At 31.6% G+C, this 25537-nt stretch overlaps 3 protein-coding genes across 3 annotated transcripts in view; 2 read left to right on the top strand and 1 right to left on the bottom strand.

Annotated features, from left to right (window-relative positions):
• Nucleotides 1–4985, top strand: part of LOC124536204 (EF-hand domain-containing protein 1-like) — a 78569-nt gene extending 73584 nt beyond the window's left edge. Inside the window, exons 11-15 of the mRNA XM_047112693.1 lie at nt 1972–2132; nt 2564–2772; nt 3124–3325; nt 3886–4038; nt 4713–4985. Of these exons, the coding sequence (XP_046968649.1) occupies nt 1972–2132; nt 2564–2772; nt 3124–3325; nt 3886–4038; nt 4713–4967 (980 nt within the window). The 3' untranslated portion in view covers nt 4968–4985. The remainder of the gene's footprint in view (nt 1–1971; nt 2133–2563; nt 2773–3123; nt 3326–3885; nt 4039–4712) is intronic.
• Nucleotides 4986–5757: 772 nt separating this feature from the next.
• LOC124540264 (probable Golgi SNAP receptor complex member 2) lies at nt 5758–21365 on the bottom strand. The gene is made up of 4 exons (XM_047117734.1): nt 21033–21365; nt 20773–20878; nt 20156–20336; nt 5758–6315 (listed from the first exon to the last, which is right to left on the bottom strand). Exons 1-4 carry the CDS (start codon nt 21161–21163, stop codon nt 6107–6109), a joined length of 627 nt encoding a protein of 208 aa, XP_046973690.1. The 5' UTR covers nt 21164–21365; the 3' UTR covers nt 5758–6106.
• A 696-nt stretch (nt 21366–22061) lies between these two features.
• LOC124538300 (neuronal membrane glycoprotein M6-b) lies at nt 22062–24389 on the top strand. The gene has a single exon (XM_047115331.1). The coding sequence runs from the start codon at nt 22199–22201 to the stop codon at nt 22946–22948; it is 750 nt and encodes a 249-aa protein (XP_046971287.1). The 5' UTR covers nt 22062–22198; the 3' UTR covers nt 22949–24389.
• The last annotated feature ends 1148 nt before the right edge of the window (nt 24390–25537 follow it).

The following is a 25537-nucleotide window of genomic DNA, read 5'->3' on the forward strand; positions in this document are numbered from 1 at the left end:
TTACTATTATTTTTTGTATTTTAGTATAACTTAAAAACCTTGAAAGTAAAATTATTCTTTTATTTACGCTGCACATGTTTAAAGTGCTAAACAAAAAAAAAACACTGAATCCTGCTTGAAAGAGGTTGGTACATGCGGTCGGCGTGTTGAAGGGATCCTGGAGTCAGTATCATTTATTTATGTATATAACATTACAATTTAACATAGCTATATTTGATTTATTACTACAAGTATTTAAAACGGGATATTTACCATGTTTTTTTAATTTTATTTGGCGGAGATCGATATTTGGACATTATCTACGAATGTCTTGTTCACGAGACTTGAACGCGAATGTTTTGACGGAAAACCTACCAGGGGAGAAAAAATACTAAATATTATAGAACTCAAATTTTATACATAAAGCCCCTGATCGCCCCTATTTTTTTAAAACTTAGTTCCACTTTAACTGACCAACCAATGAATTTATACGAAAATGTATTTTTCATTGATTACTCTTTTTCTCTTGTTATGAATTATTTAGGAATATTTTCTACATGTAATAAAACCTAATCAAATTACTTGAAATCATGCAATTGAATCAAAATCAATAAGAGAATTATGTTAAAAAATTGAAATACTGAGATTTTTTTTTATAAGTAAAACCTATTTTTCATATGTCATATGGTTTACTGCTGTCGTTTTGGTTGCTCTATTGTTTGTCTATTCATTTGATCATATTATATGGTATTGGTATTGTATGATATTATTGTATAGTAACCCGGTTAAACTCATAGTGCATTACATTGAGTATTATTATGATATATTCAAACACTTTCGCTTCAACAACAACAACTACAACAACAACAACAGCCTGTAAATTTCCACTTCTGGGCTAAAGGCCTCCTCTCCCTTTGAGGAGAAGGTTTGGAACATATTCCACCACGCTGTTCCAATGCGGATTGGTAGAATACACATGTAGCAGAATTTCTATGAAATTTGTCACATGCAGGTTTCCTCACGATGTTTTCCTTCACCGCTGAGCACGAGATGAATTATAAAGACAAATTAAGCACATGAATCAGCGGTGCTTGCCTGTGTTTGAACCCGCGATCATCGGTTAAGATCTCGACTCTATTATAATATTATATTATTTCGCTTCAATTTATACTAATATTATAAATGTGAAAGTAACTCTGTCTGTTGCACTTTCACTACCAAACCAATGAATCGAATTTGATATAATTTGTTATGAAACAAAATTGAACTGTAAGGAAGGACATATGCTACTCTTTTGCCTAACACATGATAAGGCTCTAAAAGGCGAGTGAAGCCGCGGGCAACTAATTAGTAATAAATTCGTTAGTCGTATTTCAAATGTGATGACACACTACGCGCAGCAGTTTTCAAACATCGAAAATAACGGTTTTTGAACGAATTAGTACTAAAAACAATTAAAAATATAGTTTTATAAATACTATGTAAATTTGTCTCATTGCTTTAATATTATGTACCAACGTAGCATATACGCCACGCACACACAAGGGAGTAGAAAACAGCGGACGGGCGCATTAATATACCTACCGTATATTAAGGGAATCGATCTTATCCCCTAGACGCGTCAATTGCTGATCACATTAAATGTCTCCATAATTTTCTTTTACTAATAAATTTCTATCTCCAGACATGTCACTGTGTCTTTGGTGTATCTTATTTTTATTTATAGTTTTTTCTGTGTGCCTGCATATTTTTAATACAAGACAGCATCACCACTTAATTTTCAAGTTTTTCCTTGATTGACATAGGGTATTCATATGCAATATATTTGTCTGCATTCTGGATTAACAGCTATTATCAGATCGCGTCTACTATGAATTACCATTTTCAAGTTTTACTCTAGCATATTAGAAAAGTCTTTTTGTAAACACCAATTGTTCCATCTTCACCAGTGACCATGTCTTAATCTTTGTATATATATAACTTTGAATTCAGGCGGCATAGTTCCGGTCTTCAAGCATCGTTTCAAAATAGTCGGTTGCGACCTCTTCGTGTACCGCTACATGAGTGCAAATCCGGACAAGTTTCCGCAAGAAGTCATTGATAACATACGCAACTACCACATGAGGGAGGGCAATTTGAAGGATGAGCTCGAGGTAAGATGTTTGAAGAAATAGTAATTGGATTGGATCAATGACTCGAACACATAAAGTACTTACCAAAGATTGCGAATAAAAACCCAGGCATTCATTTGTTATAATTAAATCGGTGATCGGTGGGGAGGAAAAATCGTAAAAGAAAACCTGCATGTACCTATTGATGATATTCTGTTTAATGTGTATCAAATAACCCGCAATGTAGCAACATGATGGATGTAGCTCCAAGCCTTCTAATGGGAAATTTTAAGAATACTTTTTAATATTATACTAACTTCACTCTGGAAATTGTTTCGACTAAAATATATTTTATAATTATTAAAACAAAACTCCAAAAATTCGACTTAAGTTACTTTATTTTGCGCTAAAAATAAATGTCGAAGAACATTATAGGCCTCATTTAATATATATTTAAACATTAACACGATCAGGAGGCAGTTCGTGAAGAACAAGCAGCAGACACAAGAGCACGCTTGGCGAAGATTGGACAGGCGGCTGTGGCCGAGCCGAGCGCTATGGAGCGCTGCCTCGCCGCACTCGACGTGGTCGAAGGCAGCGCCTCACCACCCCGCCCTCCGACACCACCCATGACGACGGACCGCATCTCCTACGACGACTCCTTGCGCATGATGAGACTGAGGTAATTTCACATAGTACTCTACGTCACCTCTTCCGAGCTGATACCACCAAATCATAAGAAATACTATTTTTTGTTACTCCTGTGTTTCTCTTTGAAAAATGGGTCAGGTATTTACAGACGCAACATACTTACATATGTACGTTTTGCGTGCAAATATCTAAGTATAACGGTGGCATCAATTACGCGACAAATTCCCAACTTAAATGAAAAATTATTACGGTTATATTTTTTACTGAAAACAAAAATATAAATGAGATTAATTCAAAAATAAAATTGTCTTAAATGTTAATGATTATATACATAGTTTCTATAGCAAATTATCGAAATGTTTATTTTAATATTTTTCCACAGTAAACCACCATGCGAGAACGTAGTGCCGTTGAAGGGCATTCTGAAATCGAGTGCCGCTCGTGATGATCATCAGAAAATGGTGTGCTTCAGTGGACCGGCTCCCGAAGAGCGGCAAGAGCCCGCCAAGCAGATAACCTACCCGCCTGGTCAACAACCACATTATAATGATGACGAGGATTTCTGCGAGAAATATAAGGATGCGGTATGTTCAATCTAGACCGTAAAATTGTAAAGATATCAATAAGTAAAATACTTTAATTTGTAATAATAATATATATTTTTTATTGCCTTTACCATAAAAACATTATGCTTACCTACTTCTTAAAAGCCAAAAAGAAACCACCTATACACTATATGCCTTTTAATTTTCTGCTGCTACAAAAAACGAGGCGCCGTTAGAGAGATAATCAAAAATCAAAAAAAAACTTTATTCAAGTGAAGCTACCACCGGTTCAGAAAGTAGATTCTACCGAGAAGAACCGGCAAGAAACTCAGTTTACTCTTTTTCAACATTAAAAAAAAATACAATCATTTTAGTTAATACAATTATTAAAATTAACATATCTTGCCTGGAAGTCAACAGGTATTAATTCCACGCCTTTTTATCATCTACAAAATCTTGTATCGAATAATACGCCTTTTTTTACCAATGTATTAATAAAATAATAATCGAATCTACTTTTCCTCAATTTTTTAAATTCTCAGGACTGTAGAATACCGATTAAATATTCATAAGAATAATGTTTTTTATCAAATAATTAGAATGCAGACGAACGTGCAGAGCGTCGTGCTAAAGATATCTGCCCGTACGAAATTATACCGAGTGAGCGACTCCAAAACGCGACCGACGAAGAAGTTGTGGTTAAACCTAAATTACCGGGATACCTCGGCTCTTACGGCGTGGATTGTAAGGAGGTGAATATTGTGTGCTTTCCAAATATCTTCGAACGTAGTCATTATGTATATCTCATTTAAAATACTCATAACTTAAATGTAACTTTGCATGAAACCAGTAAGCAGTCAAGGAATTATATTTATAGATAATATATAACACCATCGCTTGTTTAATGGCTAATTTTTGCGAACGCTTAAATTGTTTTTAGTATTTCGGATTTTATATCTAGCATTTCTCAGCAGTATTTAGTACAATCAACAACAACGACAACAACAGCCTGTAAATTCCCACTGCTGGGCTAAAGGTCTCCTCTCCATTAGAGGAGAAGGTTTGGAACATATTCCACCACGCTCTTCCAATGCGGGTTGGTGTAATACACATGTGGCAGAATTTCTATGAAATTTGTCACATGCAGGTTTCCTCACGATGTTTTCCTTCACCGCTGAGTACAAGACGAATTATAAAGACAAATTAAGCACATGAATCAGCGGTGCTTGCCTGGGTTTGAACCCGCAATCATCGGTTAAGATGCACGCGTTCTAACCACTGCGCCATCTCGACTCATACACATTTAGTACAATCCCGTTCTTCGAAAAGCACGTAAAACTGGCAATACAGTGCCTGACCTAATTCTTCCGTATAGTGTTGAGGGAATAGATATATTACATAAAATATCAATTTAATTCTCTTTTAGATACCTGACTATATGCGTTTACAACCGGATGCCTACGATAAGGTTAAGAATCTACGCCGTGAGGTGCCGTTGATCTCGCCCGCAGCAGCGCGCGCTGCAGCTTACCCGCAAAAACCGATGCCTCCACTGGAGGCCTGCACGGCTCCTCCGCCCGACCAACCCTGCATGGCGAGGCCCGAAGAAGACGTTTCCTTTGCTTGCCCTCACGAGGAGCCAGGTCTGCCGTGCTGCGATCCTGACAAACGCGTCCAGTAATATGACTGATTTTTTTTTTTTAGAAATACTTTTTTATTTGGTGAATAAATAATAAATATTATTTCAAACTCTAATTTCCCGTGATGAGTCAGTGGTATGTTCCTTATATGTAGTATTCAAAACAACAAAATAGTGACCTCCGAATTTTCTAACCTTAAATCTAAGGCCCGGTTGATTGACGCATCGCATTGCATTCTATCTTACGTTACTTTATGTGTAAGTTATATAAGTTGCTGCTGTGAATTTAACGCTAATGCATGTTAGATGTAGTCATATCTACGAAACATCAGTCTAAAATCTCAATGGTGGCCCGGGATTGAACTCGCGATCTACGGTTAAAAATTCAGCTATATCGGCTCTATTCGGTTCCAGGTTACCCCTTCTCGATATATTTTGAAGTTATACTTTATGAGGTGCGTTATAAAACATTAAACTTCTATTATGATGTTTCCGCAGGTCACTACGAATCAAGTCATTATAATAATGAATTATATTACTTGCATGTATTTAACACAATTTTCATAACGCCGAATAAGTAGAACTTCTCACGCGCTTAAGTGCAAAATATTTTATTCAATTTTAAAATTCCTTAAATTAATTTATTAGTTAATCCGCCAGCCCGTCGAAATTAAAATTACCATACTTCGAAAGACAGACACTACTATATTTAAATCGCAAACAATTGCAAAAAATAAGTTGACTTTTAATTATCAGTAAGAATTTATTGAATTAATTTCATATTAATTAACTTTAACATTTTCATTTAGAAGAAACAAATTAAACAAATAAAAAAATTACCGTATATTTTTAATATTTCCTTTTCAAAAAGCATAAACACATACAAACCATAAATACAATTTATTACATTGCTATATACATATTCAGTTTATTGTATAGCCCATTGCAATCTCAGAAGGAGTAAATTATAAACAAATTCTAGATTTACATAGCCCGTGCGATTTGCTAATAGCCCATTATATTATGGACTACAGAATGTTCTTGATTAATACCTACTTATACATTCAATATCACATAGTAATCAGGATATCGACCAAGGCTATTGCATCAGTTCAATGTTGAGGTCATATAATGTATGTACTCCTTCCGCGGTTGTAGTAAGCTCTGTATATTTATACTAATTATACAAAATATATGATCACAAGTACGATCACTGCCAATGTGACGAACATTCCACCAAATAACACGTATTTGTCCTGAGCAACCCTTCGTTCTATCAGCGATATGGTAGCGTTCGAGAGACCCAGCGTATTGGCCAAGTCTATTAACCTACGATGGGCGCCTTTCAAAGTTTCGCGGTTGTACCTCAGCGTCTCCAAAATATTTGAACCTGGAAATAAACAAATGTCGGTTAGGATTATATATTACTAGCAGTCGCCCCCGGCTTCGCACGCATTTTAGGGTGTTGTCATGTGTCAGGCAAAAAAGTACATATATCTATCTTCGTTCTTGGAGTTCAAGTTTGCTTCATACCAAATGTCATGAAATCGGTTCAAAGGTTTGGTTGTGAAGGAGCGACAGACAGACAGACAAAGTTACTTTCGCGTTTATAATTTTAATATAGATAATAATATAGCTTTATATAGAGTTACAATATTATATATATAATAACGTCATTATATCCACATTCACACTTAAAGTGTTAAAATCATAGAACGAGTTGTGTAACAACAGGATATGAACCTGCAATACTCGGGAGATAGATTTTAAGTCGGTGATAATTAATATTACAATTTTCGTGTTTCAACATAAAATATTTAAACAAGCTTATTAAGACAACTTAATTAGATTAGCGATTACCATAATTATTATATTTGATTAATCGCGACCCGCCCCGGCTTCGTACGGGTACAATGATACTAAATATACTATAGAATTTGTTTATTTACGACATCACATTAGAAACTTCTAAAATTAACAGTGTTAAACTATACTTTCAAGTATTATATATAAAATCCTTCTTCGCGAATCACTCTATTTAAAAAAAACCGCATCAAAGTCCGTAGCGGAATTTTAAAGATCTAAGCATACATAGGGACAGACAGCAGTAAGCGACTTTGTTATATACTATGTGATGATGATGAAGTGATATATCAAATCCGTAATTATAGAGAGAAAATTATAGTTACGTTTATTTATTTATTAATTAATATTTCCTACAAACGAATACGTCAATCGAAAGGAAACTTGTCATAATGCTTAATTTTCCAGCTAAACTATTTAATATATAAAGTTATACCTCTATTTCAACAACAGTTATAGCACATAATTTGCCTTATGTCGTTTTGATGATAGGCTATGTATGTTGTGAAAGACGACAGTAATTATAAATTTATCTATATCTATTTTAAGATCAAGGCGAAAAGTTAGTAAGTTAAGATAAGTTAAGAGGCATACGAGGATAATATGTGTTGTGGAGTTTCAAATTGTTTACCGATTTAAGACAAACTTGAAACTTAAACTAGCCTACTTGATTGCTTTTAGAACGTACATATTCAACAATATAAAATAAAAATAATAATAAATAACAAATATATTAATATTTTTGCGCTTTTGCACGAATGACGAAATGTTTGAGCATTGTATGGTAGGCTCATATTTTGCACAACCAAAACGAAAATCCACTAACCATCAAGTGGCCATTTTTTCATCTGCCTTACATTTTAAAAAAATCACTTCTTGAATGGTCAATTTACAAAATCACTACAACAACGACTGGCTTTTAGTACATAAGTTGAAGCGTTATTTCCGATTGCATATGTATCATCTATTTAAAACTCTTTTGGAGAAATTTCTTAGTGCTCGTCTACGTTCTATAAAGAATTTGCAATATTTCATCCTGTTAGACCCAGAATAGGGTGGATTATCTGTCAGTAAAACATTCAAAAATGTTATCAAGAAGATTATATTTTAAACGTATAATTCATCATAGAAAACCAATTATAGTTTAATGCTTCATTAAACATATCACTATATGTTTACAATAAATGTTTTCAATAATAAATAAATGCAATCTTATTGGCTGGAAATACTTTAACGTCACTTAAAAAAAAACATGAATCACTTAAAAAAAGAAACAAGCATGTACAGGATGTGTAAATCTAAAATATTATCTTTTGTACCTGACATTCGCAGAATATTGCACTCAGCTAGAGCTTGTACTGAATAAAAAAAGTACGTTTAAAAACTGAGGATTACAAGATAAAAGTCTTGAAAATACTTTTATCTCCAATACAAATCACATCACAGGCGAATAGCTCTAAAAACCTAATGAATAATTAATATTAATTTAATATTTCAAGGTTATTTTAAGTCATTCGAAATAATTTGGAAGGTATTTTGTCAACCAATAACAATTCACTGTTAAGTACGTTGATATTCGTGAACTTTTTCAATATCACTTAATATCTACAGCACATTACTATTACTTTACTAACTCCAACTCAGAAATAATTAAGCATTTGTCTTATGATGTTGTTTATACGGTGTTGTGAGAACGAGGCGCGCGCTGATCTCGCGAGCAGCTTTTCAAATCTGATCCAACATTTCGATAACAAAGTTACATTTGTCGAACTTTTTTAATCAAAAGTGAATCAAAGTTACACGAAAATAAAAAGGTTGCAACGTAGAGACGATATGAAAATTAATTACCTCAACAACAAGTGAAGTGTGTCAATCAAGTTCAGTCACTGCGTCCAAACAAAAATGTGGTAAGTCCATAAATTACACTTTGCACTTTGTATAAATCAACCCGTTCGTAATTAGCGCACTTTGTTTTATTCCCACGTACAAATTATTTAAATAAAATAATATTATTATAAAATACGAGCTTAACATGCACGGCCTTGCCACATGACCGCAAGCGGTTTTATGATTATAATACGTTTCACATTATATATATGTATTTTTATTATTACGATTCTCATCGCTATGTTTTGTGACGTGAACTATTTTCTATACTAACTGTTTAAAATGAAAATTTAACATACTTAACTGTGACGTAACGATTTGCCTCTATATTGACCCATATTAACGTCACATATGATAAATATTATGTTCAAATCGCAATGGCAATTATTGTGACAAACGGGTTCAAATTTATAAAGAGATTCATTTATTTCTTAAAGTTAAAATGTCACAAGTGCCAATGTTTATTATAAAGCACTTTAACCAGCCAGTGGCAGGAAACTGATTGCCTAAAGATTGGGCGTCAGGTCAGCCTTCTATCGTCCTTTTCATGTAGTCTTATAAATATAACTACGACACACTTTGGGAGGGAGTATTTTTAAGCGAATTGTTTTAAAATGATTTAATCGGAGAGTTTATTATTTTATAAATAACATTTCTTAATTTAACTTTGTTTTTTTACGTTTTTAAAAAAGCAATATGTTTTACGTTTCATTTAAACAAGAGGTGGTCACGAATCATTAAAACAATTTAAAATAAATAATAATAAAACACGAAACTGGCCTGAGGTAAATTAAGTAATAAGAAATCTGTGTTGGAGCTGTTTTTTAAGTTCACTAATGACGTCATTAGTGAAATAGAATTATTTTCAAGCATTTTACCGTTATTTTTGAGTCTAATTAATTGTATAATTTGATTTCAAAAATATTTGTTTGAATGCTATTGCATTAAACGCGTTTTTATTTTATGTTATGCACGACACATTTGTTTGGTTCCAAAAAAGCATACAATCTCATCTTCGTGTTTAAGAAAAATTAAAGATAAAGTTGAAAATAATGATAGGCAGCGTCCAATCAAATGCAAAATCTCTCAAATTTTTTTTTATTTTTTTATTTACGTTAAGTAAAGGGTATACTTAGTGAAACAAACAACTTGTAAATTTCAATCTGTCTGATAGTGAAAGCTGTGCGAATCAAATATTTGATATAGAGATCAGTTGATATTTTCAATTATATATACGCAAATACACGCATATACACGCTATATAAATGCGTTTTCGTATATTTAACAAGGACTTGTTGGTTGGGCAGTGGGCTTTATGCACGACCCATCTATTGCATATTCAATATTTTAGATTTGTTGTCCTCCGGTCTGAAGGATAAGCCAATGCAACTAATTTAGTAGAAACATCTTAGTTCCCAGTTTTGGGCCGCATCTAGATGATGCAATAAAATATTTATACAACACCAATGTCTACGGATAATGCATTTAGCATTAGGTGGTCCAATTGCCTTGGACAGCGTAATAGTTGGCTGCCTAACTGGTACAATATAACACATAACTAAGAATATAACTGGCAAGCCTCATTTATACTATAATAGATTGCCTATCGCACAAGAATAGGCGGAAATGCCAAAAAAGCCCATAAAAATTCCAAACAATCGTAATTACGAAAAAAAAACAATGGTCACGTCAACATATTAAACGGTGATAAATGTCAGATAAATCATTACTATGTATTGTTATATTTCTAGCAAACTATTTTAAACCAACTGACAGTCTTATAAAACCGCCCTCGCAGAGCTAACTAAGGCTAATTACTGCGAGACTAAGGAGGGATGGGTGTTATTTGTTATTAATTTTACACATATAATATTGGACGGGAGGGGAGGCTACTATTTAGTATTAACATTAGAATAAATATCAACCAAATTGTTTTGATATCCAAAGCTTTTTAAGTCCCTCGATTTTATAACGATCACATTTATGCAGAAATATGAATAGACAAAGTTTAAAGTATAATAAAATTAATATTATCAACAAACAATCTAATTTACAAGATCTCCATTTTAGAGTCCTGACCGTAATAAAAGACGCATTTTTTTAAATGCCAACTAAAAAAACGGCTTAACCAATATACACAACACTTTTACCAGACAATACAGCGTATTTCGGGGAAGGCTTAAATATGTAACATAATAACATAAGGAGCAGTTTCGTCCGCTTTAATTTAGAATATTGACGTCACAACGTACACGTAGTATCTATATAAAGATTTCTTACACAGTATCAGATTGCTATTGTGTGTATAGCCAATACACCCGTACACAGTTACACACACATATAAATTACGCGATATCACACGTAGATCACATAATCTCGTATTTATTCGTGAACATCGATATGTATCTTAATTGCACTTTAGTCGTTATAATTAGAAGAGATAAATTGAAGTATCGTATTATTTCAAATGTGACATACAGAGATGTTACCAAGGATATATAAGTAACGTATTTATATCATTTTCATTTCCCTTTTCTATTTACTGTTGTTTAAAGCAATGGCTTTTGTCATTGCTTTTGTTTTAGCCAATTTGTTTAATTCGCGGTATATTCGAAATAAGCAAACATATTTATATACGATATACTTATACAATATGTAGGCGGATCAACAGATGGGCCACCGGATGTTAAGTGGACACCACCTCCCATACACATTGGCGCTGTTACAAATATTACTCATTCCTTACTTTGCCAATGCGTCACCAGCATTGGCTCACTCATCCTTCAAACCGAAACACAACAATACCTAGCAATGCTGCTTGACGGTAAAATATCATATGAGTGGGTGGTCAACCTCTGTGTAATTCGGCTAATTTTTACCGCGACTTCGCCATTGTTTGATGGGGTTCCGATATCCGTTTGTGTGTTCCTGTCATGTTGTATACCTAACTCCTAATCTAAGATAAATTAATAATCTTATAATACAGCATTATATTAAAACGAGAGTAACGCAAGTTTATACTCAATTCCATAAAACTTTCAATTATAAGCATATCTTATATATATGCACCGACACTGAAATGTATGTATGAAATGACCACATGGTTCATATTCAAAATTTCAAGTCCTTATCGCTCAGTGTAGGTTCAGACTAAGAACAAAAATTATAAAGAATTATAAAGACAAATTAAGCACATGAATAAGCGGTGCTTGCCTGGGTTTGAACCCGCAAATATTGGTTAAGCACGCGTTCTAACCACTGGGCCATCTCGACTTTTCGGACTAACAAGGACCAGAAGGATAAGAAATACTTAACGTGCGTTATAACTGAAAGAAAAATTTACATTCAAATCGATCTTCTTCAGTTCGAAGTGATCGCCAATATACAAGCAGTTTTTAAAATAGATTTATATTTTGTTTTTAATAAAATATGACATCATTAAGAATATCTCGTTTCTGAGTCGGATCGAAACAAAAACCATTCAAACTTCGTACCGAAAAAAAAAAGTTATTTAAATATTTTTATTTACAATCATGGTAGACGTTTCCTACCCAGCTTTGCGCGAATAGTTTAACAATCTGCATAACACATTTGTATCGTAATACTTAAAACTGTATTGGTTTCCATAGCGCACGCTGGTAAAGATGATCCCAGTCGCTTTAATTCCTTCAGAAATCGAAAATTATTCAACCAATTTACACAAAACCTCAGTGAATTATAGCTGACATAAGTCGCTCCATTGATGAAATTCGTATTCAAATCTGTTTCGTAGTTTTTATCGCGTTCAAACAGACATACGCGGCGAAGAGGCAGTTTATTATATGTGATATCGTTGTCGCTGAAGGACAACGCGGTCCGATCAAAGGTTACTGATTCGTAAACAAATTATGAATTATTTATTATAATTTAAAAGTATCTAAGTATCAAATGTAGTTATTAATTCTTACGACACACGCAGGTTAAGGTGATCGACATAAGCACAAACTGTTAAAATTAATTTCTAATTTTAAATTATGTGTTATTCGTATTCAACAAGGCTTTCATGTAAATTTTTAATACATAGATATTTAAAAAAACATGTTATAATATAGATATATCTAAAAAATACAATTATTTAACATAACGAGCCGTCGCTCGTTGCTCGATGCTACTGATTTTTTATTTCATATGACCTATGATGTTATTGTATAGTGTCAACAAAATCTATCAATATTTTGTGTTAAATATCTATGTGTATTTATATATAAATAATAAATATAAAGTTTTCTGCACTCTTTCTCCATATAAAACTGAACTTATTTATTTGTTGTCTATATAAATCTATAAAAAGATCGCTATTTTTTAAACACACATCACGTAAAAACCGCTGAATAATTTGGCATAAAATTTACCCTTATATTCAGCGTGTTTCCAAGAAGGTTTATAGCTGAACATTATCATACTATATAATTCAACGAATAACGTATCCACAGTAACACGTTTCCGTGGCCGAGTCTCCTAGTGTAGCCACGAAAACAAAATCTATAGTCATATAGGTTATTTTATAATTATACAACCGAAACGCCAAGATGACATTGAAAAATTAATTATAGTACGACACAACTTAGATGTAGCGTCGGTAAATTTAATAAAACCGATTACTGCCGGTTTACACAACCAATAGACATAGCTCCCTATCGCACCATTCGAGGCTATTTGTCGCTATAGATTATCGCGTCAGTGACGTGTCAAATTGACGAATATATAAGATCAAATGATATTACAAGTTTTTACGTCGATTTACATGCACTTGCTTTCTCGGGTTAAACTGGCGCGAGAATCTATAGGAACAAATAGCGTGGAATGGTGCGATAGAGAACTATTGTTCGTGTAAATCGGCAGTAATCGGTTTTATTTTCATTTCATTGTATTTTCCGATGCTACATCTAATTTGTGTCGTACTATCTCCTCAATTCGGATGTGATCGGTTTTACGAACTTTACCGATGCTACATCTAAGTTGTGTCGTACTATACGCCGTTACTTTAGGCTATTGACATTGACATAGTAAATGGAATAATCATGTGTTTCGTTTTAATTTATTTAGGAAGACATACATACAGGCGCTCTTTTCAACTGATATATCCTTCGCCTATAGATAATTTCACTGTAGGAAATATTAATCACTTTCCCTGGGTCATCGCGCCGCTAACCTAACATCTAACTCCCTAAGGACTGTACTTCTAAATATTCTGGCTCACTTACCATTTAAATCATACATATTTAACTTCGAAAATAAACGTGAGTGCCACTCATACATCAACCCACGTGTCTGATGTATGAGTGGCACCCATCTTGACGGACATTAACAAAGGTCTACCACGCTTCAATCATCCGATATCCTTTTCACTACATATTCTATAATCATATTATTATCTTTGCAAAATGGTATATGGAAAAACCGAATTCCATTTGTTACATTTATACAACATTCGAATTTATAGGATTAAGAAATATTTTATGTTTTGTAAGTACTTATTGTTGATAAAGAGTTACATGTAGGAAAATATATAAAATATATGTGCGGGTATTCTTATTCGTTAACAGCGAATTATTTTCAGTAGGGCGCACTCGAGGATAGTGCCCAGGGCGACCAATTTTCGAGGAGGACAATATTCGGAGAAAAGTTTAAAAAAATCATTACTTCACGTTCACAGCTTTTTATGTATGTAATATTTTCGAAAATCTTTATATAAATTACATGATGTAAGGGTCATATTAAAATCACAGTGCATTTAAGTTCTTAATTAGATAAGAAGTAATGCTGCATTGCTTAAAATCGCTTCGAAAATACACAATTTCTTGTGGGTTTAAGTCTAAGAGATAGTAGGTATTTACCTAAAATATTAAAAAAAAAAACATTAAGTTATCTTGATACTGTCAGACTGTATTTATTATGCGAATATTTTAACAACTTTTGAGTCATAATGTTGTCTAAAATTTTCGCGATTATTACACATTTAAATAAAACTAGTTATAACGGATTTAAATCGTCACGGGTAGACTACCCGGTCTACCCGTGACCACGAACGCTGTAAAGTGCTCGAAACGTCGGGATGCCAAAAATAATTAATATACGCGATTTAAATCCGTTATAACTAGTTTTATTTTAAACTTTTGAGTCATTTGAGTCTGTATATATATGTTTAATCAGTTAATACGTTCTCTACAAAGATTTGATCTTTTAGGGTGATATTTTCAGTGAATGATATTTTTATATAACTAAAATATTGATAAATATATTTTACGTATACCTAAGTTACGCACAAGGGCTTACCATAAAAATGTATTAAACTTTGTATACAAGAAATACTACTAATTTAGATAAAATGTTAATTTAAAGTAATTAATCCAATTCTAACTTAGTTCTGTCGTATCGAAATTTCGACATTATTGATCTCATTACTATGCCGAAACTATCTAACTCGCCGTAAATACCTTATCAAGAGTTCTATATTAATTTTAACTAGTACATAGATTTTGTTTTAATCATTGTATAACGTACCAAATTCACATGAATAAAACATATGTATGCCTACCTAAAACGTTCATATTGTCAATACATATAACACTATTGGCTCACGGAAGGCACGCGAATAAAGGCCTAGTCGGGATGACTAAATTTTATTGAAAAAAAAGATGAAATAAAATACATTTCAAGCAGTTAACACAAAACTCTACTTATTCATCTTCCTTGCAAATTACTGTTCATTTATGTACCCATATGAAAACGTTATGTTACCGAAATGTTACCGTATGAAAGTCTCTTCATACGGTTATACATAGATCTTGAATTTATCGTTTTTAGGCAGACAAGATGCGCTATGATTGTACTTCGACTTGACGAAAATTAAAATACTTATTTTGTATATATATAGACTAGCGACCCGCCCCGGCTTCGCATGGGTGCAATGCTGATACTAAATATACTACAGAATTTGTTTATTTACGACATTACATTACAAAATTCTAAAATTATCAGTGTTTCTTTACTATATTGTCCATATACAAAAACTTTCCTCTAGAATCACTCTATATATTAAAAAAAACCGCATCAAAATCAAACCCTCAGGACTTTTTGGAAAATCTAAATCTATTTTCTAAAGTTTAAACAATATTTCCGATTCTATGAACGGAATATATTGCCTAAATGTCAATTAGGCCATTATTTGAACGGCGCCGCTTTGTGAAAAGGCTAGGCTTTTAATTTAATGGCTACTTAAGATATTTAGCCGAGATGACCAAATGGTTAGAACGCATGCATCTTAAGCGATGATTGCGAGTTCAAACCCACTGAATATTCTTGTGCTTAATTTGTTGTAATTCATCTCTTGCTCGGCGGTGAAGGAAAACATCGCGAGGTAACCTGCATTTGGCTAATTTTATAAAAATTCTGGCACATGTGTATTCCAACAAACCGCATTAGAACATCGTGGTAGAAAATGTTGTCCTTAACCTAACCTTATTCTCAAAGGGAGAGGAAGCCTTTGCCCAGCAGTGGGAAATTTACAGGCTGTTGTTATTGTTGTTAAGATATTTGCTGTCGGTATATCAATTTGTAAGTATACAACATTTGATGTATAAAAAACTAATAATAGAAATAATAAAGATAATTATTTTATAATTAAATATTTACAAGAACGTCATTTATTTTCTTATTACAAAAAATAGCAAATTTAATTATTTTATATTATAACTAGCGACGCACCCCGGCTTCGCGCGTGTTCACTTTATTTATAGTGATAGTATTTATATATATTATTTAAGAATTTAATCACTAGTTCCGGAGATTTACACGTACATACAACAATATGTACAAGCAAACAAATTTTTCCTCTTTATAACATTCAACAACAACAACAGCAGCCTGTAAATTCCCACTGCTGGGCTAAAGGCCTCCTCTCCCTTTGAGAAGAAAGTTTGGAATATTCCACCACGCTGTTCCAATGGAATACACATGTGGCAGAATTTCTATGAAATTTGTCACATGCAGGTTTCCTCACGATGTTTTCCTTCACCGCTGACCACGAGATGAATTACAAAGACAAATTAAGCACATGAATCAGCGGTGCTTGCCTGGGTTTGAACCCGCAATCATCGGTTAAGATGCACGCGTTCGAACCACTGGGCCATGTCGACTTTATAACATTACTATATAGTATAGACAACATCACGTTGAATTATAATAAATACATTAAAAACGTCTTCCGCGAACCGATTGCAATGAAACTAAAAGTAAATGTCACTTGAATCCAAGGAAAACGTGATGTTATAAATATTACTTCTAACTAAGTCGTATTAACTACAAACGTTTGTAAAGGCTTCGATATCGTTATATTATAGGAATTCAGCAAGGAAACTGCGAAGTAATGTGACGCTCGACATTATTTATAAGGAAATGATTAAAACCTACCAATATTAATAGTCAACTATTAACTTCCGCATTAATGTATACAATTATACAATAATAATACAATTATAGTGGTATATACCGAAGTTAAATAGCAAGTTTTTTAAACATAAATACATATTTATTTTGATAACAACATTTTTTTTTCAAACAACAACAGCCTGTAAATTCCCACTGCTGGGCTGAAGGTCTCCTCTCCCTTTGAGGAGAAGGTTTGGAACATATTCCACCACGCTGTTCCAATGCGGGTTGGTGGAATACACATGTGCCAGAATTTCTATGAAATTTGTCACGTGCTGGTTTCCTCACGATGTTTTCCTTCATCGCTGAGCACGAGGCCTGGGTTTGAACCCGCAATCATCGGTTAAGATGCACGCGTTCTAACCACTGGGCTATTTCGACTTTTTTTCCCTACAACCCTATTATTAATATTTAACTTATTTCAACGTCAGAATAAAAGCTAAAAAAGGTATAATAGAGATTTATAATAATAATCAATGGTAGGCTGTTATCGAGGCTGTTATCGAAACTTTGAACGTAAAATTAAAGTAATTAGATAAGTGGAATAGTGTTGTATTAATAAAATAAAGATATATTTATGAAAAACTGTCTGTGGAATACGCAAATGTAAATTTTGTTTACTTTTAATCATTCTACTATTGGTATAAGTGAAGGACCTACGCAATGTAAATGATTTAATTTCAATAATAATCGAAGGAGGTTCTCAACTTGGTTGTTAATATTTATATGTATTTTCTAGCATATACAGAGTTGAACAAAATTATTTTTAGATCAAAAGAGATCTATTCCGAAAGGTTCCCATTAAAATGTAGTATTAGTCTGGCGATATGATTGAATGATTGTAAGGACTTAGTCTTAACTCATAAATTAAAAACAATATTTATTAGGTTTTCTTATTAAACTTAATAAAAAAAATTCAATAATATTTTACTCGATACACAGCTATACATTTACCAGAATCAATTTTCCCGCCATTACGAGTATGTGTCAATGTTAATGTTACCAGACTAAAAATAAAATGTTTAATAAACAAAGTGACAATAACAGTGAAATATTATATGAATAAATATTGTCTATAATATATAGATAATGCGCGCGATTGGTCATAGTTTATTAATTAGTTTATTGCTCTATGACATTTTTTTATTAAAATCCTGTTTTAGATAATCGACTTCGTCGATCCTTGTATAATATGTTGACTATCCTGTATATGAATGCTTATATAATCTGACAGGAAGGACGTATATAACAATAGGCTGTTTGACTGGTTTTTAAAAACCATTTTATATTATTTAGTAGAGGTTTTTTTGTCATCCTGATCTACTTAATTTGCAAAATAATTTTAATAACTCAGATTCCGTCGCATAATTTTTTATAATTTAAGATTTAAGGAAAGCAAGAATAATGTATGGTTATAAATATGTAATAACTATAATAAATATGAAGCTGACTGGATAACTTACATTGATGAGAATCAAAACTTATATTATTGTAAATGTAAAATATACAATATTTCTGTGCAATAACTTATCATCGATGATTTGCTAAATTCTGCGTTCAGGAGTTTAACCGGCTTCGTAAATTAACACTTATAAAATTATTACACTTATATATTTATATTGACCGTCTTCAATAGACTATTTGACAATGCGGAAAAAAAAGTGTTTTTTTTTTAATCAAAAACACATATTATAAGTTTAGAAACGGGTTTTTGTTTCTACGTCTGTCACGTGACACAAAACGCTCCTGATTGGCCGCGCTTATGACGAAGTCAATGGCTTGTTAACCTTGTTTGTCTACTATATTTACCACAGATTACAATACAAGCAAGTGAAATCACCGACCCCATTGCAGCGCCATATTGTCCAAGTAGCGTTCTCGCGGGCTATTTAAATATGGAATATTGAATATGATATTTTTCGGCAAATATGTACTAGAAATAAAGAAAACAATTTTTACTGGGTTCCTTAACTTCTATTAAATAATATAACATAGATTTTAAAAGCCAGTCAAATAGCCTAAACCTTATAAATGTTAATACTAACCAAAAAAAACTAGACACGAATAGTAGTGGACTCTTTCGAACTCAACCTCTTTTAAAATACGTAGGTTTTCAACATCATATATTGCTTTTAAATTTCGATTTACTCGATATAATCGAAAAACAAAACAAAACTATCGACATTACCTAAGTCATTTAGAACATCACTTTAAGCACATATGAGTTTAACGATGCAATGATATGATTACTTTAAGTAAGCGGTAAGTTAGAACATACAAACAAAACACCATTAGTCCATTACCTCAACTACGTCAAAATAAAAATAAAATAACTCTGTTTGACTGATTTTCGTTTACTTTTTCACGGACAAGTTACTGAACTGAATATGATAACATTTACTATGATTCATGAAGCATGAGAAGCAAAGGAAGGACAAGGGACCCTTTCTTTATTTTATTCACTAATTATGGATAAAATATGATATATATTAGAACTGGATTCAAACCCACCACTTCTATATATAATTCGGCTTTATGCAGTATTAAGTGTTCTTTCTCCGCCCTTTATTATATTATAAGTTAAATTTAATACTGAATCATTTGAAATTTTATACTAGGAACTAGTAACATATACACTTGCTCATTTTTTATAGCAATAACTTACATAACTGCAAGATTGCATATACAAATTTTAATTCCAATTTAATTCAAGCCTTACATTTTTATTAATTTTCTGAATACTTAAGAGTAATTTTATTATTGTTAAATGTCTCTATAATGTTTTTCTTTGTCTAGACTTGAAAACATATTTTCAATATAATTTAATAATTTAAGGGCTTTGGATGCGAATTAATATTAAGTTTTGTGATGAAAAATTATAATCATAACTATGGATAATACATATTTGGGAATTCTTTTAAAATTAATATAGAAAATGTTGAATGAGATTCTATTTAAGGAGATATATTTGCACAAAGTAAACACATAAATGAGTAAAGCCGGTGTCAAACCTGTGTGTAACATTTCGTCGACATTTCTATGTGAATGTTGCAACGAGGTTTGTTCTTGAGCCAAGTAGTCAACCGTTATAGCCGTGTGGTCGTGCCCGAACCTTCTACTCACTAACTCTTCTCTCTCTGCCTTCTCTTGTTCACGTCTACGTCGTTTGTTCTGGGCATTAATCAATGAAGCCTGAAAGTATATAAACATCCTATTTATAATTATTAATTAATTATTATCAAAACATTGTAAAATTGTGATAATATATTCAAAGATACTTTCTCAAAAGTCAATATTGATGAAATTTAAAAAACATGAAATTTTACTCTTATAATTTTAGTGACCAAATAATTAAACATCCAAACTTTATAGAAATATTATGTAAATACAAATATATATTAATAGACATGATTGTAAGAAAACTTAAAAAAGTAAATACTATTAATAAATAGTAGCAAGATAGGATGAAAAGGACAGTTATTTCACTGGACATAAGTTACAATATTGGATACAATAACCAAATACCGTTATAAGAAAGAATATGTCATATACAGAATAATTGGTGAATATAATTCTCACCTTCAGTTTAAATTAAAGCAGTTAAAATAGCATTTTTAATTTAATTTACCTGTATATGTTTATTGTCGTATTTAAGCTGATCAACTCTCATTTTAGCCATTGGTCTTTGATTTATAGGAGTTTTGAAGACCAAAATATCCAATTTTTCACAGTTTCTGAAATGTAATATAAAATGCGATTTAAAAATATTTACCTGTTATTTAATTAGTTGTGAACTTCATTGTTTAATAAATAGTCTATTACTCAAATTGCGTTAACAAGTAGTTTGATTATTCAAATTAACTTATGTATATTTAAGAGGAAACTTACGCATTTATAGAATTGATTTTTAACTGAATATCATTCTCTATTTTCTCCCCATCTGGTTCGAATTCTAATTTGTGGAACAACTGAGAAGTTTCCTGAATTAATTGACTCGTTTGGTGATACAAAGTTTCCATTTCTTAGACCAGCGAAAAACTTTATAACCATACCACTATCTCTCTATTTAAAGCTGGTTTAATTTTAGCTAAACGAAATTATAAGACGAAAACTTTTTCAATTGGATTTGTAATTAAGTTTATTGATAAGACTTTTCGACATTTGAATGTTTATCAATCTCACATACTGTCATAGTGTCACCTACTGCTTACTTGAAATATGTCATTTTGACGTGGCACTTTACAAGTCGTACAATAGTTGTAATGCACATACATATACATACATAATATACATTTATAAAAGTTTGAAACAACATACAAGACATCTTTAAGTATGTTGTAAAAAGGACTAAGTTTAAACGAGTAAACTAAATAAGCATTAATATCCTATACAATAACTTATAGAAAATTACATTAAAATTTTAGGAATAAAAAGAAAATGTTGATATTAAAAAAATAGATTTCTCAAATTAGATTTGGTATATAATATATTTTGTTGATGTCAATACGTCTCATAAGGAAAAAAACAACTTCAATCAAATACAATGTTAAAAAGGATAGCTTAACATTGTACCTCACAATCTGCGCATGAAACCTCTTTAATGTTAATGTGTTTGAGGTCATAGCAGAGTTAACCTTTTGCATAGTAATTACCACAATTACTATATTTCAAACAATCATTTGTAGATATTGGTCTTGAGCAACAATTTTTATAATTACTAACATTATATTGTGTGTAATCAGCCTTATTGTCATGACTATGTAATTTTTAATAAGCATATCTTTTATAATTAATTAAATTTCAATTTTTTTAATTATTTTATGTACGTTAAAACATAACAATTTCATGAGATCGCAATTTTGAAAAATATAATTAATGAAATTTAATTTTAGTTATCTGTGTATTTGTGGTTATCTGTTTCATTCAAGTTTCATAACATTTGACTCATCACTCATTCGAAAGGTATTAAACATAATCGAAAATACCGTTTATAACACTCCTCAAATATTGTATTTATCTATGAAGTGAAAGTGAAAAGTGGATTTTTTATCAAAATGGGTGATGCTTGTCAAGCATGTCTTACGAGGGTACCTCATGCCACTCTTATAGCTACGATAATGTGCTGTTTGGGCGTGGGGGTGTTTTGTGGCACTATGTATCGTGGATCAGCGCTTTCAATTTTGATGTTTGACGAAGTTTTTCATTTTCGGCTGATATGGATTGAAGCACTTCAAATGATATTCATCGTAGGCAGTGCTTGTATGGCAGCCTTAGGGTTTATGTTGTTATGCCTAGGGTGCCTCACAACAGGTGCAACAAGACAAAAGGTGTACAGAGCGTGGCGAGCTCGGGTCGGCGGAAGGATATCTTGCGCAGTCTTTATGATAATTACCTATATTTTAACCTTTGTGTGGCTGATCCTATTGGGCTTTTTAGTCATAACAACATTCTTATTTACAATATTTTGGAAACTTTGCTCGAAACCGAAAAATATCGAACATTCGACTTGTATCGACTTCACTCAATTCGATTTTATGTTTCCATCTTCTGTTAAACAGGAGGACATGAAAATTTGTGAAGCATTCAAAATAAAACTATTCTGTAAGGACTATGTTGAAAAAGCAGAGTTTATGTTTATTCTGGCAATGGTATCATGTTTACTTGTAATATTGAGCTTAGTACATTATTTGATGTGCTTATCAGCTAATTATGCTCATATTCGAGACCATGAAAAGTTCCAAGAACTGCAAGAGCTCCAGTATCTCACCAACCCAGATCTACATGCTTCTAAAGACAGATTCTAGTATATGGCCCGCGCACCATTGTTGCGCTCGCTTGAAGCATCTACTAAAATGTGACAAAGCAGAAAAATAACTGCATTTTAAGATGTCATAAATATGTGTTCACAGATTACAAATAACATCGAAAGACTGATTCAGTGGATGACTAATATTAAATTGAATTCAATTTTACATATCTTCAATCCACTGCAGTATTTATTATTATTTTTGGTAACCCGACATTCCACTAACTTTAGTCCTTAAACTTTAAATTGTTAAACAATATTCCCCCTATAAAGTATATATTATTTACATTATTTTAGATAATTAAAATGTTTCGACGTGCTAAAGCATGATGATATTTATTTTTATTCCCTTTGTTACATTCTAAATGAGGCTGATAGCCTGCATTGTTGCTCTAGATTCTTCCATTAATCCTAATTCAAATATGATAAGATAATATTTTACAATTATATTTGCATTGTTATCAAAAACAATAATAGAACCTAGTTTTGTTTTACTCACTTTTTATATTGTTTAAAAATTGATTTTTCTGTTAAGACATTTAGGCAACATGTTAAATTTTGTGTAAAATTGGGAAAAGTGATTAAATTAATTGTTCAATGTTTAGTACAATAACAATAGTATAAGTCAGCACAATTTATATTACTTAGTTGTAAGTTAAAATAAGTATATTGCTTATGATGAATGAGGCAATTTTATTTCTAATGTTTTTTTTTAATAGCATGGCTCTAAGAAACTTATAATTTTTTACTTGAAAATTACAATAATCATTAAAAAATAAAATTGTCTTTTTAGAGTAAGCGAATTGAAAATTTAAAATTAGTAAGTCAATTATGACAATTTATATATTATGTAGAAAAATTACCTCTTTTGATAAAGATTTTACATTAAATTAGCTTGAGATAAAAGAAAGCATAGCTCTTTATATTTAGCCCACCAAAAAAATGCGAATAACTGTAAAATTTTGCTCATTAACGGAAAATTAAAATGTTAAATGTAGTGTATTTATAAATTTGTTTTATAAACATTATTCCTCAACGATATTTAGAAGAATTGACATTTTGTGACACTATATTTATAAGTTTTATATTGACACGGTCTAATACTGCAAATGGAACAAATCACTGGCATTTAACATAATTATTAAGATCACTAAAAATTTTTTTACATTATTTATAAAGTTTGTAATAATTAGTTATAGGAATTAGCACTTAAATCCAAAGTAAGTGTTGACTGAAATTTATAAATTAATTAACAAAAACAGAAAGCCATATTTCATGATTTGATAAAAAATCTAATTAATATTCATAAATATAATAATAGTAATTTGCAAAACTTGTTATATCCATTAATAAGAACTTCTTGGTGTTATTACCTGCTAGTATTTTTGTAGCTATTTGAAGTAGCATAGGATTTTCTAAAAATAAAAAAAATATTTGTATTTTGTTGTTTGTTTTATAATTTTTTTCTTTTTAATAATAATAGTGCTTATATATAATAAAATGTAAAAATATGTACAAAAAAGTCCCTTTAAATGATCTGTAAGGATCCAGAAGTTTTAATGTTGATTCGAAATGCTAGAATATAAAAATAAAGCAACATTACAAACCTTTTGTTACGTGATATTAAAAATCTGAATGTAGGTCGCCTTTGGTCCTTGTCGAGGGGCTTAAGGGGTCAATCCCTATTCGAGCTCATTAAAATGGAAGCGTGGAGTAGCTAGTTGGCCCGATTTTAACTTTTGTAATTAAATTTCAAACAGGAGACTTATTTTTATGAAGTAAATAATAAGCGGAACTGTAATTATGTATTAAATATTATCAGCAAGAATCGTGGACTTTTTATTAAATATGAAAGTGTTGGTATTTTTTTTTTGTCGTTTAAAGAAATCAGGATGATTCAGGATAGAAGATATGTCATTTCGGATTTAGTACGGATATATAAATGAATAATATTTTACCTGTTATCGTTATGAAATAACTTCGGATAGCGGATAGCTTCTGTTACGATTATATAGAAATAGTTAAAAAAATTACGAGATATAAATTTTAATTTATTTGCACGCTATTGTTAGTATTAGGTAAAATTACAGAAAAAAAACTTAACATGTTTAAATTAGTTAGTTTTTTTAATGGATGACACTCCAAAAACCATTTAAAATATATTAAATATTTTTACTGGTTTCGGTTACGGCTACGGCTACTTTCCATAACATCCATAATCTATATCGTTGTTTTCATCTTAGGTATAGTAAGTACATAAGAACGTCTTAGGATTTGGCACGATGGCAAATTATAAGAGTTTTTGTTAGGAGTGGGTAATACATGGCTAAGTAGGCTCGAGGCAGCTAGGTTACGATGTTAAGTTAAGCATTCCTTAAAACTTAATATGTATTTAAATAAAAATTTTGTCTTCATTGGGTCGTTTGCTATTGATTAATTACGTAAAATAATTTAGAATGCCAAACAAAAAAGGTATATAAATTTTCAAAATATTTCAGCGCTTAACAGACAGGTTTAATATAATTAGAGTCAGTATTTGATCATTTTCGTTTTACATCGTAAATTTTGGAAGACTAATTAATTATTT

Source organism: Vanessa cardui, chromosome 2 (genome assembly GCF_905220365.1).
Source record: "Vanessa cardui chromosome 2, ilVanCard2.1, whole genome shotgun sequence".
Taxonomy (NCBI): domain Eukaryota; kingdom Metazoa; phylum Arthropoda; class Insecta; order Lepidoptera; family Nymphalidae; genus Vanessa; species Vanessa cardui.